The 15,842-nt window shown below is 41.1% G+C and overlaps 1 protein-coding gene across 4 annotated transcripts in view; it reads left to right on the top strand.

Annotated features, from left to right (window-relative positions):
* Positions 1–7,221: 7,221 nt before the first annotated feature.
* CHODL (chondrolectin) overlaps positions 7,222–15,842 on the top strand; it is a gene marked incomplete at its 5' end in the record, with an annotated part of 29,510 nt that continues 20,889 nt past the window's right edge. For 3 of the 4 annotated variants that reach the window (XM_083855760.1, XM_083855761.1, XM_083855762.1), the window contains one exon: positions 7,222–7,239. In XM_083855760.1, coding sequence (XP_083711886.1) covers positions 7,227–7,239 — 13 coding nt within the window. Of the gene's footprint in view, positions 7,240–7,880; positions 7,975–15,842 lie in introns of those variants that run through there. The other variant, XM_083855763.1, reaches the window with a different exon arrangement.

A 15,842-nucleotide genomic window follows, 5' to 3' on the forward strand; every position in this document is an offset into this window, starting at 1 on the left:
TGATTAGACTTTCTAGAAAGGATGATTTTTTAAATCATAATTATTTCATGCATGTTATCCATTCAACTAGGTGATGCAGGGCATTTTATATGGATTAAATTCCCCCTTCCCCAAATGCAATTCAAGAAATTACAGAGATAAAGTAATGGAAAGGAGGAAAACAGAACAATTTAAGAGCAGTAGCACGTTCAGATGGTGTCAGTTGCCAAAGCTCAGTTTTGGACAGAAGCGTGAAAGCTTCAGAGTTCCTGGCATCCCTAACATTGATCCCACCTCATTGGGAATGCAAGAACAGTAGTTGTAACTGGCACTCCTGCTTCTGCAAGGTAGGGAGGATCACAAATAGCTTAGCTCATGTAGAGAGGTACCAGTATGTGTCTGGAAGAAAGTGAATTCTCTTTCCTGCTGAATCAGCCACCTTGTTGCTGCAGAGCTGAATTAGCAACAATTGATATCTGCAACTGAATTAAGCCCAGCTCTCCAGGAATTAGAATCCTGAAACAATGAGGGGTCCTACCACTGTTACCACCATCTGAAATACTCAGAGTTGTGAGGTCATGGTAGTTCTCCCTTCTAAAGGCAGATCTATGATGGAGCAATCCCCCGAGGTGTAAGCAACAAATCCACAGAGGTCCTTGGTTTGGTGTTACATGTTAGATTAGAACCACAATATGACATTTGGGACTGTTTCTTCCAGAGCTTCAGCATCACAGCTCTTTTTCTTCTAGTCAGAGACCTGGACCATGTTAATAATGAGCCATACTGTCCAGTCTTTTAAATGAAATTGCTGAAAGGCCAGTAAACAAGGCAAGGTAGGGTATGAATGAAATGCAATAATCTTGTTACGCTGAGCATCTTCCATAATTGGAATTTTAAAGGTTACATGTGCTTGATCTAAGAAGGCTACACTTGTAGGTTTTGCCTAATTTGCATCTAGGTGGCAGCTAGACTTTAGTTTTTCTCCACCCCATCCTCTTCCTCAAGCTGTCTTCATACAAGCTACCCATCTTCATTACAGAAAACTTTCACCTTTAAACTGCTTCAATACACAAAAATCTCAAATGTAGACAAGTCTGAGACATTGACTGCTCAGACAGAAAGGCTGACACGCAGCTCCTTTGGGACCCAGTCCTCAGCAGCTGAACCAGAAAGAGCAGGGCAGAAATCTGCTCATCACCTCCTATGCTTCCAGCGAGGGGTGGCTTTGGGGAGCCTCTGACTTGCAGGACTTGTGGTTAAAACAAAGCCAGAGCTGTGTTTTGTGCAAGAAACATCTTATGCATGGGAAAGAAGAAGACCAAGGTAGCAAGGGCAGCAGCATCCAACCATTACACTTCAGCAGTGAAACTCAAGAATTAGGATGATTCCATCTCATAGAGAGGAATTAAAGAGCTAAGCTACTGGATGGGAAGTCCATAGTTATCCTTCAGTGTTCTGAGGCTTTAGCCTGCTGGTACTCTGCCAACACCTACAAGATCTCTGATCTTGGCTTCTCTCCCATGAAATTTGTGTTGAAGAAGTTATACACCAGAGCATCATCCAGGTTGTCCTCTCCCAGGCCTAAATAGGTTTCTCTTTCTTAGGGAAAACCTGGACTTAAGTGGCAGAATTTGATCAGATCTGGTGTCTGCACATGACGATGTCATGAGCTGGGAGGCAATATAAAAATTTCAAGCTAAGAGCATTTTCAAGGCCAGCAAGGAAATGCAGGTCAGAGATTCAGGGATTTCTTACTTCTGTTTCAGTTCCCAGAGAGATAGGCCTTGCCAGGTTGAAATTTCACACAAGGTTGGGAAGCACTGACTACAGAGTGCTAATGTAAGCTGACTTTCTGGTGTCAGGCCTCTTGCATGGAATTAAGTGTGGCTCTTCAAGAAGGACAATGATTTTTTTCCAGGAAACATATTTCTCCTCGAGATTTTTAAGTGGTTCTGGCTGGCAAGAGAGGACCAGAAGGACATCAGGAAAAACTTGAGTCATCAGCTGCTGATATCCAAGTAGAACAGCCTCTGGAGCCACTTGAGATAATCTTGCCCCTGTGGGTTTCTGGTGTCTCTTTTGCTTTGCTCTTGTATTTCTGCCTCAGTTGCTCCTGACTCCCTCAACTCACAATCCACACAGCTCAGGCATCAGAGGTGTCAGAAGTCACATCTGCACACTTCTCCACTGCACTGTGGGTGCATCCAGCTGGATATTGAGCATAGTTTGGTCTGCTTTGACACAACACACAACATACTCTCTCTCACTCCATGGGAAAACCCATCAGTCAGGCTGGCTCAGAGATGTGAGCTGACCTACCCTGACTGGGAGGAACGGACTCAAGCAGCTCCTTCTGGGAAGAAGTCTCAGAGTAATGTTGTCAGCATCAATATTACCCCTTCTCCTGCTCAGAAGAGAGAGAAGCACATGCACCACACACTCATAACACAAAAGATGGTGAGAGTTTTTGCATACAAATTGCAAAATTTGATCAGAAAACATTAGAAAACAGAACAAGGTTGTGAAACAAAGATCTTATTTTCTCAGCTACTCAAATGCTGATTTTAGCTTAGTTTGTTAAAAAGTGCAGACATTGACAAAAGCAAAAACAGAAGAACAAGCAGGACTTCTTCTTCTACTTAAATACTATGTCCTTTCCAGAGGAGAAGGAAAACATCCCTCCTACTCCACAGCTGCCTGAGTACTCTCACATCTTCATCTGATGGTAGATCCTGTGCCTCAGCATCAGGGCTTAATAGAACTTTGCTGTTTAGGAGACCAGGACTAAACAGCACTTCAGAGTTGCTTCCCTGGCATTATGGGGCTTGTCTTGACATGGTTTAGGAGCAAGAATGAGCTGCAGTTTTATCAGCATCTGCAGAGTTCAGGAGACCAGCTGCTGAAGGAAGAGGGTTCAGACAGGGTAACATTGCAGGATTCTTGCAAAAAGACCCTCAGAATTATCAAATGGGCAGGATATCAGGGTGAGGACTAGAGTTAAGCATTGGTAGAGCCAAGGAAAAGAGAGAAGCTTTGCAATGAAGTGCTAGAAAGAAAACATCACTACATGCTCCAAAACAATACCTGACACTCCTTTTGTCTCCACAGCCTTGCACTCTTTCTGTTGGTAGTTACAAATGCCTCCAGGGGAAAGAAGAAACAGCAGAACACAAGCCACAGCTCAATTCCACATGGAAAGGAAAGATCCTGATACTGTCAGGTAATCTCTACTGCTAAGCAGACCTGAGTCATCAATCTTTATTGGCCACCACATCTCCTTTAAATCACATTTTCTTTTCAAATGCCTGAAAGCAGTTGAGAAGGAAAGAATGGGTATGTTGGCCTGGTAGTCATGTTTTAAGAAAGAGAGAAAGTTTTTAGGAGAAAATGAGCACAAAATCTGATCAAAATCACAATCACGAGGGCCACAGCAAGAGGGAAATATGCAGTGCATCTTAAACAGGGTACAAGGCTTATTAATAGTTGTAAAACATAGAGACCCCAGCAGTCAAACAAGGTCCTGTCATCACCTCTGGTATGCAAGGAAAACAGGATAACACTGTGAGAGAGGAATACTAATCTTAATACTTTTACTCTCACAAATTTGCTGTGTGGATTTGAGGAACACCAATAACCAGGAGTTGAGTTGTCATTCAAATCAAGTAAAGGCATATCACCTAAAGATATGCACATGCTTGTTCTCATCCAAAGATAGAACTCAACCTCCTCCAGTAGAGACCACCTGGATTTTGAAGCTGGGCATATGGGCATATATTCTCTCTTAAGGAATATTACTATGCACTTGTTGCTTCCACTGAGAAGAGAGACAAAGGGCTAGAAATTTGGCTCAGCTGTGAATTCCAGTGAACTGGTATTTTCGAAGAACAGCTGTTTTCATTTACCTCCTTGCCTTGAATATGTTTTCATAATATAGCTTTAAAGTTGTCAAAATGTTCATTTTGGAAGTTTGAAACCCAGTTTATTATCTTGGTTTGGGACTGAACTGCTCTGACTTAGAATTGCTGCTGTTTTGAGAATCAGGCTTAGTTAACATGCAGAGTTCCCTTACTGATTATTCTGATCCAAGCCCAAGAGATATTAATATAAGTTGGGTCTCTAGCCATGAAGATTTTTCCTGAGGAGCTAGATTTAATGGGACTTTAAGGGGGAAGGAGCATGTTATTTTAGTAGATGCTGGATATCACAGTTTAAGGATATTAAATAAATTTGTGAACTCAAAATTTTTGTGCTGATATATATAAAAAAGTCCTGTGGCCTTTAAGAAATCCTGTTTATCTAGACTTTTTTTTTTTTTTTTTTTTTTTTTTTTTTTTTTTTTTTTTTTTGTTAAGCCACTTCTGCTATATGTTACATCTAAATGAATTATAATAGAAGGAAATTCAATTACTTTGGGCCTCCTTGGCAGAACTTGTTGAAGCAGCCCGTCCTGCTGCATTGCACGTAGAGCCACAGTGGCACTTTGTGCTGTGCAATGCAGCACTCTGCAAAAACAGCCGAGGCAGTGCTCAGGGAGCAGCCTTGGAAGATGGACAGGCTGAGGTGGGAACACTGCCATGAGAGCTGGGGGAGCACTGGCCCCAGCTATGTAAACCACTAATTCCACAGGTAGTTTGGGAATTTCCAAGCCACATCATATTGTGCAGAATGGACATAATTTTTTTTAAGACCCTTGAATATCAAATAATGCTACACTTCCATTATTCTCCTCTCCCAATCCTCTTTTTTAATTTTTTTAAAATTATTATTATTATTGTTATTATTTTCTTTTGACCTGCATTAAATTTATGGGTGGATGGTACCTAGGTTAATGCTAAAAGGGGTGAAGAAAGCTTAAAATTTTTGCCATCCCCTTCTCTCCTCTAATATATTTTATATTTTCTCAAATGTTTTTAACATCAGTACTAAATTCTTTTCCATAACTACAGAATAAAAAACCCATTAAAAATATAATGCCATTATAGCCCCAAGAAACTTGGCAGAAGCAGCTAAGTAGCTTAAACCATTTCTGTAAGCCCATGAGATATCAAATTGATGGACTTCTAGCAAAGTTATCTAATAAATTACCCACGTGCAAGCCACTGCTCTCTCCTCCTACTTTCAGTTGTGTACCAGGGCAGCTTCAAAGACTAAGCTCATGGGCAAATGACAGAAGGACTTTCCAGTGAGAAAACTAAAAATAAAATATTCGTTGCTGAGAAATGAACTCAGAAAACACCTGTAACTCGGATTTTAAACTGCATTTCATGAAATCAAAGAATAGAGCACTACCACATTGAGGAATCACAAAGTGGAGGAACTCTTAAGTTGCTGAACAGAGCAACTAGTCCAACTTAACGTACTTTTTTTCCCCCCTTCTAGGTTTATTTGAAAATTGTTCAGTGATACTGAATAGTAGTTGTCTCTTAAAATTGCCCAAATCTGGTCGTTGAAGTGTTCATAAAGCAATGATCATATTTATTTAAAAATTATTTACCTACTTTTTGGAACAACACCGCTCAATTTTACCTATTTTCTTCTTTGATTTATTACATAATTTCACACAGAAGAAAAGTTACCTTAGAGAAGTATCTAGCCCTGATTTGAAGATAGCAACATTTTGAAATCTTTTTGTTCAGCTGAACTATCCTCTTCCCAATTTCTTATTCTCCAAAGGAGGAAATAAAACTTTGCAACACGGCAAATTAATGATGCCAGAGAGAACACAGCCCTCCTTCAAAGAGTAATTTAATGGACATACAAGTTGCTAGGATTTAGCTAAAAATAGATATATTTTTTTTTTTATTCACTGGATGTTATTCATATTCAGGGTACCAGAATCTTAATATATGTATTGTTAGGCTTCAGAGTTAGAATGCAAATTACTGTATTTACTAAAATTCTAAGAGGTTGACCAGTCACTTCACAATGCTGTCACTCTGTATATAATTTTAGCTAATAAACCAGCCCAAAATATGTCAGAAAGGGGATGCATAATTTACTAAAGACAGAGTTTGTTGTGTTTCCCTTGCATCCTGCTAATTTAATTGTAAAAGAGGTAATGTGGATGCCTGGAGCCCTTCTTTAGCTGTGCAAATATACAACTGCTGCACTTCAAAATTACTTTAGGGGCTCACAAGCTAAGAAAATCTGCAAAGGTGTAAGAAAAAGATAGAAGACCTATTTCAAGATCTATGGGTAGTATTCAACGTATGATTCCCATCAATTTAGAGGGGTTTGTCCCTTATTATCCATACTTCATTTCTGAGACAGTATAGGAAATTATACACACCAGAAGACTAGTAACACCTTTCTAGGTTTCCCAAACTTTTGGCTGGACATCTCTTGAGAACCAAGATTATTTGAAGAAACTCCCTCATATTAGCAACACAGGAGAAGGTTAAAAACATATGGATTACCAAAAAAATGTTCTAAAATTCTCATTGTATTCATCCTAGGTCTGGATAGTGCTCTTCTCTTTCTGCATACCATCAGCTTTACGTGAAGGAAAGGTTGAATCTCAAATACCATGGAGATTCAAGGTAATTTCTTCATTTCAGAATGTATTGTTCAGTATGATCACAGCTCAACATACCTACAGATGCAGAGAAAAAATTAGTTATTCCTTGTAAGAATAAATTCACTTTGAAAAAAACCTGTGTCAGCCAAACAAATCACTCTGCTACTAAATTAAAATAGCTGGTAGCAAAACACAACAGTGCTTGAAATAATTTTCCAATGGTACTTATGAACCTCAAGGGTTTGGGTTTTTTTTTTTTAGTAAAAACTGATCCCAGGCAGCTTTAAGGCAGCTAGGAATCCATCAAATGTTTTATAATCCATAATAATCTAAGATGTATTGACTTCTAAACCCGGCTATAAATATCCAAAGGCAAAATGACTAAATAATATGCCATATATGATCTTTGAGTTCTGAAAAAGATGAAATTAAATGGCAAACCATCTAGTAATTTGCATACAAGATGTCCCTTAAGCACATCTGCAGTGATCTATCCCATTTAAAAGCATAGTACACGAAGTACACAAGTAATCACAGAAATGTATGAAATGTATTTGTAGATAAAACCTCAACGTGACTCTGACAAACAAACGAGTCTTCAAAGTGGCCCTTTGAAGAGATCTGGAGAATTACCAGTGCATTTTCAGAGTGACAGCCATGTGGATTTAACTACAGTATCTTCTGAGGCAACGAGAAAAGGGGACTTTCCAGAATACATACTTACATCCATATGTGCTTTCCAGGTATATATCCCCACATTTTCAAGCTGGCAAAAGGACATTTCTATTCTTAGAGAAAACACGGACCAGGAAGGTCTACAAAGCCCTTTAGATATACGAAATCCCGACAGACCTGGGTTTGGATCACACTCGCAAGCCGCTGGGAAAGGGACTAAACGACCCAGCAGAGAGGCTGGGAGGGACCCGCCGCCCCGCAGCCTCCGACCAGGAGCGGGAACCACCGCACACCGGGGACTGCTCAGGAGAAGGGGCTCCGACAGGCCGGTCGGGGCTGAGACGGGCTGGGGCAGAAGGGACCGGGTCTGGCGCAGGGGCTGAGGCAGGGGCTGGGCCAGGGGCTGGGCCAGAGGTTAGGGCTGGGCCAGGGGTTGAGACAGGGGCAGGAAGAGGGGCTGGGACAGAGCCTAGGACAGGGGTTGGATCACGGGCTGGGGCAGGGGCTGGATCAGGGGCTGGGACAGGGACTGGGACAGGGGCTGGGGGCGGTGCGGGGGCGGTCTCTCCTCGGGGAAGCAGATAAAGGCAGGGTGGCGGGATGCGGAGAGGTGGTAGCAGCGGAGCCGGGTGCGTGTCTCCCACTCTCACCGGCCGGCGTCGTCCTGCCCTGAGCGCTTCTCGGAGCCAGCCGGCAGAGGGGCAGCGCCATGGGGGCCGGAGGAGGGCTGGCGGGGCTAGCGGCCGTGATGGCCGCCGCGGTGCTGTGCGGGCCCGGGGCGCTGGCCGGGCGCGTCCTCAGCGGTGAGTGCGCGGTGCGGGAGCGCGGGGCTCCGGGAGCGCGGGGCTCCGGGAGCGGGGACAGCGCCGGGCGGACCCGGCACCGACTCGCTCACCGAACCACCCGAACATCGGCGGGGAGCGCCTGGAGCGCCGCCCGGGTGCGCCTGCCCCGCGGCGGAGCGCGGATGATGCTGCGGGGAAGGCGCGGGTGTGCCGGGCTGCGCTCCCGCCGGGCCGGGGGGCTGCGGGCTCCTCCGGCAGCCTGGGGTCCTGTCCTGCCGTACCCCGTCTTCTCAGAGCTGTTTGACTGCGCTCCGGCTGCTTTCGGATGGCTTAAAAATGATCGAGCGTCTTCCCCAGGAGCGTCCGTGCGCCGAGTTTTGTTGGCAGCTGGACAGGGATGTTTCTTTGTCTGCGATATTGCCAGGAGGAGAGGACAAACTTTTAGGAGCGTGCGGCATGAATAGTTTTGTTCTGTGTGGGTGCAGGCACAACTCTCAAAACCCGAAAGGAAGGCAATGCCTTAGAAATCTGTATCTAACACTGGAGCTTAGGTTTCATCTAAGACCTATAGACTCCCACTGTGTGTTTGTAGTATAAAGGTGGATACGCTCAGAAGCTGCTAAATTTAATGAAAAGGTCCCTTTTAAGCTTACTTTGGCTCAGACCCTCCAGACTTAAGGTGACAGGGTCTCGGAGGTGTGTTGCATGTGCCCATACATTCATGCATTGGAAACAAAGATTTACACACTCGTGTGTCTATGTGGGTAAGGAAATGGCTGTTAACAAACTGTCTCCAGAACCATCCAAATAATTTGTATACTATTGTTTCAGAGGCTATAATAGTAGCATATCGACAAAACTTTTTATAGGTGAATTTTTTGATGCAAGCGTTTGCTGAATTCAGGTAGCATTGTTAGTTGCTGAGGGAGGGCAGTCATTGTACACCTTTCATCATGCTCTGTTTGGAACGTGTTCTAACGCTAAAACTGAGATGGGCTGTTGGTAAAACAGTATCTTCAGGAAACAATAGCTAGGTACTTCCAACACTTTGAAGAACCTTGTTTGCCTCAACAGTAACCTGAAATGCTTAATCTACCTCTGTTATACTGTGAATTATACTGGTTTATATGATACATCAAAGCTCTAAGTATTACAATTTATATGGCTGCTATGTAACACTGTTATTTTTAAGGACTGGTGAAGATTAATTATCTACGAGATGTGTTTGGCATTAGCAGTCTCAGTGCAGGAATCTCTGTGTGGCTGAGGAAACCCAGTCCCTTAATCTTCTAGCCGCAGCTTCTGTGTTTGACTGAGTCGTAGGAAACTGAGGTGCAGCTTTTAAAGCCACGTGTGATATTTTTATACAGCCTTGTAAGCTGTTCCTAGATGCACATAAGGCTTTGGGGGTTTTGAGACAACACAGACTCTGCCCCATATTTCCCTGAAGCATTTCAAAGCATATGATGAGCCTCATGTCACTGTATTATGCTGATAATACTTGTCTGGTAGAATACAGGAGAGTGTTTGAAATCACTTACAGAAAGAACCATTTATGTACTATTAGTTTATTTGTTGAAGTTGTATTCATTAGATAAAGGCTTCCTAGACAATAACAACCACGTTTATTTGTTTATGCTTATTGCAGATATTCTTATACACTGGAAGAACTTTTTTATCCTCCCTGTCTTTCTCTCAGGGACTACACCCGTGTTCTGGCACAGGGTTAGGTGTAGTACTAGCAGTAGCTGACATTACTTCAGGCAAGAAGTAGTACCACTGAATAATTGGGCAGTGTGTGCTGCCACCTGACTCCCATCTAGCTTACCTCTCTCTTGTATAAGAACTAGCAATTTGGACTTAAGCAGGCTTATGTTTGAAATCATCAGTGTATATCTCAAACAGACCTATCCATAAAACATCTCTCTTTATTTATTCTTCAGTCATGATTAAAAATCTGGCATAATAGGATATTTCACTGCTGTTATTCCAAATAAATGCATAGTTCCCATCACCCACCTAAGGTGTTTGTGAGACTGCTTGAGTGCTGGTTGGACCTTGTGGAAAGAGTCCCATTGACTGCAGCAAGTTTACAGCAGACCAGCAATAATTGCAAATTTGCTATTATTTTGATCACAGTGTCAAGAGGACAGAGAAGGAAAGGCCTGCCATTTTGAAATGCTATTTTTTTAAGTAAAGAGTTTCTGTTACTTTTTCCAAATATGTTAGTTCTCCTAGGATATAATTAAAACTATTGTTGGCATCAAACGATTCACATTTTGGTGTTATTTCTTTGTCGTCTTTAATTTGGGAAGTTTTGAACAGTGATGCAAAATGCTTTTTAATTTTTAATATAGCTAGACAGATGTTTTGTGAGCAGTGCTCACAGCCTCCATGTCGAACTATCTAGTGTTGCCAGAGAATTGATTCCTATAGAGAAAAAACCCAAAGCAGGCTCGGGAGAAAGTGCTGAGTCTGCCTTGCTGTCCCATGACATCATAAAGAACATGAAGTGATGATAATGCAGTTTGCAAAGATGCAATTACTTTAAGTATCTATTGGGCAGGAGAGATGCAAGCTAATCTTATTACTAATCATTTAACAGCCTATGTTTTAATCATAGATATTATAGCTTAATGACTGCTGTTCGTCTAGTTGTATTTCTGCAGCTTTTAAAGTTTTGCTCTTTACTATTGCTGTGCATCAATAGAAGATTAAATAGTGATGTAGTATTTTAAAGCAGTATGTAGCTATTTTGGTGCAAAAGTACTTGAATATATCAAACATTAAATGAAGAAGAATACTTGGTGGGTCAGGAAACCAGAGTTGCCCCTAATATAAACTTTGTTGCTTCAGATGCCTTGAAGGAAGTGGATATGTTCATTCACATGGCTTATGATCAGATTTGAGTTTTACATAAAGTACTGCAAAGTAAGAGGATTAAAGCAGTGTCTTCATGGGTACTGGCCTGACTAGAGCTAACAAAGCCTTTCTCAAAGGATGCATAATTTAATTTAATTTTCTTGGCCTGCTTATTGCACTGAGTTTTTGTCTGTCAAAGTGTGTTTTCTCTAGATGAAGCCCTCTACTGTAGAGTTGTGGGTTGTTTGGGTGTTTTTTTCCGTGTGAACTGTAAATTTCAAGATACTTTCACAGCTCAGAATTTGAAAAGATAAAACCTCTCATCTACATATGCAACAGGTGTGTGTTGAACACATTTTTTTGGAAATATCCAGCATTAATTCCATCCTAGAAAAGCTTTTCTTGGTTAGGCATGCTCAGATAGTACAAGATCCTTTTGCTTAGTTGAAGGTCTCAGCAATCACTAAAGCTGAGACTTGGAGAAGTGCAGGAGAAGCTGGACATTGAATTCCCATGGACTCCTTTATTATTTCTTCTCCTTATCCAGCTGTACTGAGCACTGTGTTCTTGGGGCAAATCAGTGAGCTTGGCTCTTCAAGTGAAATGAGGGATGACTTTTGGATATAATACATATTTCTAGTAAACGCACCTCAATGCAAACCAAGAAATTCTACAATACCCTATGGAATGAGAGCCCAGTTTAGATGAGACCTCTGATGGTGGAGGAGTCCTTCTGTAGCAGGGTAGGAATACCCAAGAACTTAAATCAGTTTCAAGAGTCTTAATTTCTGTATTAGAAGTGATCCCCCTTCACCAACCCTGTAAAGCTTACCGTGGGTAGGAGTTGTGCAGGTTGGCCAGGCTGCAATTCTGTTCAGGGATAAGGAAAGAAACATAGAAAATCCTAGTGCTGTGTCTCAGAGCAGCATGCTGCTTTCCCAGAAATACAAATTTTTGCTCACAGCATTTTGTTCAAAAATAGAAAGGCATTGCAGAGCTCAAACTCATGATTTTCAAGTCCCAGTATTCCACCTGGCTAGAGAGCCCAAGAGGAAACGTAACATGGAGGGAGCTATGGTAAAAACCATGTGGAATGGTATGGACAATCTGCTTGCTTTCACATGGCTTTTCTTGCTCCCAGAAAGAGAAGGCTGGTCTCTTCCCTGGTTGAGCTCATGGTCTGTACCTTGGTTTTAAGTCTGTGTAGTTCAGGCCTGATCCTATGTAGATCAAATTTCTCAATTATAAGATGTTTGCAGGGGAACATGCTTTGGTTCATAAAGGGTTCTAAACAGCATTATTTTTCTGAAACTAATTCCTGTAATGGCTTTCTCTTTGCAAATCTCTGATGGATCAGAAAAGATGGTGCATGCTAATGTACAATAGGTAAGATGAAACAATCCTTTGATAGTCATTGCTACACTCTGATCCCATTAGATTACCAGTCTCTCATTAGTTGGAAGTTGAGTCTCTTGTTGAAGCAGTCCCTACTCTCACCACTGACAAACAGCGGGATCTTCAGTTCCAAGACATCTTAAGAAGTAACGAGTCCTAACTAAAAAGTTCGCATGGCTCTAACTAAATCTGAATGTAGCTGCAGTATCCAGCTAATGACTCTATGCTCACTTCATAAGGGACAGAAAGAGGCAGAAGGAAAAAAAGTTGATATTTTAAGAGTGGCAATAATTTCATTTAAATTTGGATTTTGAATACACTGCAGATCTGTGCTAACAGCTACTGCTATCTGTGTTTGTTTTGTTCAGTTGTCTACACAGTGAGGGCGTGAGCCAGTTTAGATATGGACAGGTTATTGGGAAGACCTAAAATTTGGTGAGATGAATCTCAAATTGTATCTCAAGGACTACATGTAATGTGAATTAACCAGTGATGCTTTACCTCTGAATTTTCTCTTAGTGTAAATTGTCCTTTATAATGTTGTAACAGATTTCTCCTCCCCTCAAACTTCCCCTCAATTTTTTTTTTGCCTTAAGTGAACTGTCACCAGTTTTAAGGTTCCAATGTGGATTGGCTTTTCCCACTTTCTTAGGAGCAGGTGAACAAGCAAAGCTTTGCTTGTTGCTTTCTCTTTTACTTGTGGAACTGTTGCAAAAAGGAAGCACTCTACACTCCTGTACTGAAATGCTTAAAGGATGTTAAACCCTAGGAAGCTCTTAAACCAAGGAGAATAATATAAATTGTGCCTATATATATATAATTACCTAAATCTATTGCAAATACTTTGGTAACAAATTCAGGAAAATACATCTACTTGGAAAAAAACACATCCAAATTTCCTGAAAGTTACTGAGAATGGGTGATGCTTGCTATGAAAAATAATTGAGAAAGAGCATATTTTCTCTCTTCTCCTTTTTTTTCTTCATTTAATTGGCATAGGGCGGATCTGTTGACTGGGGAGATTCGTGTTGAATATCAGGGAAAGGTTTAGCACAAAGGGTGTTTGGGCACAGGAACAGGCTCCCCAGGGAAGTGGTCACAGCACCAAGTTCAAGAAGAGTTCGCCAACACTCTTGGGTAAATGGTGGGATTTTTGGGGATGGTTCTGTTCAGGGCCAGGAGTTGGACTTGATGATCCTTGGGAGTCTTTTCCAACTGAGTGATACTCTGTGATTCTACAACCAAGGAGTTATGAACTATTTCCTTCTGGAGGCAAAAATAAGGAATAAGCCATCAGCAGAAACTGTCAAAAGTGCTTACATTTATGCCTTGGAGAAAACCTGTTGAGGGAACCTACTGATGGTTATAAAATTGGGTATTTGTGAAAATGTCTGCTTATTTGGGATAGGAGGATAAAACTATTCCCTGCTCTCCTAGGCTGGCACAGATACTTAAGGCATTCAGCCTACAATTTTTGTCTATTATTTCTATTCCACAGCAACTTAACAACTTCTTAGCTGCCATAGTATGTCTGTCTTTAAAGTTTCTGTGAATTCTGTTCTGGGCTTCATGGCCAAAAAAAAAAAAAAAGTATTGATGAATGGACTTAATTTGAATCACAGAATTGTTTGGGTTGGAAGGGACCTTAAAGATCATCTTGTGCCAACCCTCTGCCATGGGCAGGGACATCTTACACTAGACCAGGTGGCTCAGAGCCCCATCCAACCTGACCTTGAACACTTCCAGGGATGGGACATCCACAGCTTCTCTGGGCCAGTCTTGTCATGTTTATGCTTTTTTTAATAAACAGCTGGAATTGTGGAGTACTTGATGTGTCTTTAAGCTATGATATATAAAAACTTATTGTGTTACTGTGTCTGCAAGAATTAACCTATGCATAACTGTGTTTATAAAAATTAATAAAAACGAAAAACAAAAAGCAAACCCACTGCCAACAGCTTCAGAAGTATGGGTGTTTTTTTTTTTTTTTTTTTTTTTTTTGTTTTTTTTTTTTTGTTCTGAAGTTTTAAAGTTTTAAAGTTCTGGGTAAAATAATCACATCCCAGAGCAGACTTGTAGATCTTTCCAACACACTTTATTTCCTCTTGTTTTGAATAGGCTCAAATAAATGCTGTTGACACTTGGGTGTTATAATTTGCCTGATTGTGTCCAAGTTTTTTCCATAAAAAACGGAAGGCAATTGGCAGCTTTAGGGGGTTGTTTTAGCAGCTATGTTGGTAGTTTTTGTGAATCCCCAGGACAATGCAGCTGTGAGCTGGCCCCTTAGAGAAGGAAGTGGCAGACTGCCATGACCAGACCTGTGATATACACCTGTAAAGATCACATGTTCAGAAGAAAGGAAAATGGTTATTACAGGAAAAGCTAAATGGATCTCGTGCTTTAAATTTATGATGTGTTAGATAGCTGAAACCAGGGCCGATGCCAAAATGAAGGTATGTTTCACTTAGAAGAAAGGAAATCTGTCAGGGCTTTAATGGTTTGACCTGGAGAAAAAAGAATATACTTTTTGGGAAATACTTTATAGTGAGTTTTGTTTGTTTTTTTAATGCTGAGTTATGACCTGAATCAATGACTAAAATATTTTCATAAAAATGGCTATTAATTTTCCAGTTGAAGACACTTTCCCTGTATTGAGTCACATAATTGTAATGGTATGTTTTCCTGCAATGGTAATTAAGGAGGGTAAAGTGTTGATTAGTTTCTAATGAGATTTAGACATCAAGCTACTTCTTTACAGCTCTGTTATCAATGCCCTGAGATCCCTCTTTTGTATACCAGGGTTGAGAAGCTAAATATAAGAAATAAATGTGTGTTGTTTTCTTGGGAAATGAGTGAATAAGCCTGTCACGGCTGTGTGAAGATGGCAGCTTTCATGCAGGCTGGTGTTTCAGTTCGCAGGACATCAAGAACAAGCCTAGAGCACCACATCAGGTATTTTGAAAATCCAGACAAACTTTTAATCTCCTGTGAAAAGGAAAAATTCTCCCAGCAATTTATTCAATGAAGAACATTTGGCAGAACAAAGAATCCTCTTGCATCCTCCCAAGACCTAGAACATTGCAGGTTCTGAGCACATAGGGGCTTTGACAAACCTCCCCAAAAATAACCTGCTTAGATCAATACTTGTCATAAGGGGTCATATGTGTACTCTTAACTACCCATTTTTGTGACCAGCAGTGTTGCTGCACTGTGCAGCAGATCCAATTTTAATTGCACTTGTATTCAGCTGATGGCAAAATCCAGGTGTTAGGAATGAGTAACATTTAATATGTAAATGAGCACTGCCAGGTGCTCCTTTGCACTGTCTCCTTTTTGATTGCTTTTTTAAAGGTGTAACTATTATGGGTCTATTGAGGACAGTTGTCATTCAAAAATAACTCCACTCCCTGTCCCCAAAAGCACTTAGAATCACAATAGCTGAACTAGTAAAGGCCAACATGCAGGTGAAACCCCATTTTTAGCAGTAAATGTACTGAAAATCCCTTTCCATGGCAAAAGAAAAAATAAAGACAGGGACTAGACAAGACAAATAAGTCTTGTGCAGCTTCATATTCTACATAACTGCACTAAATCTCCATATAAATGGTACAATGCAGTAATTTGGTTTT

This window comes from Zosterops lateralis, assembly GCF_965231275.1.
Source record: "Zosterops lateralis genome assembly, chromosome: 2".
In the NCBI taxonomy this organism is placed as follows: Eukaryota; Metazoa; Chordata; class Aves; order Passeriformes; family Zosteropidae; genus Zosterops; species Zosterops lateralis.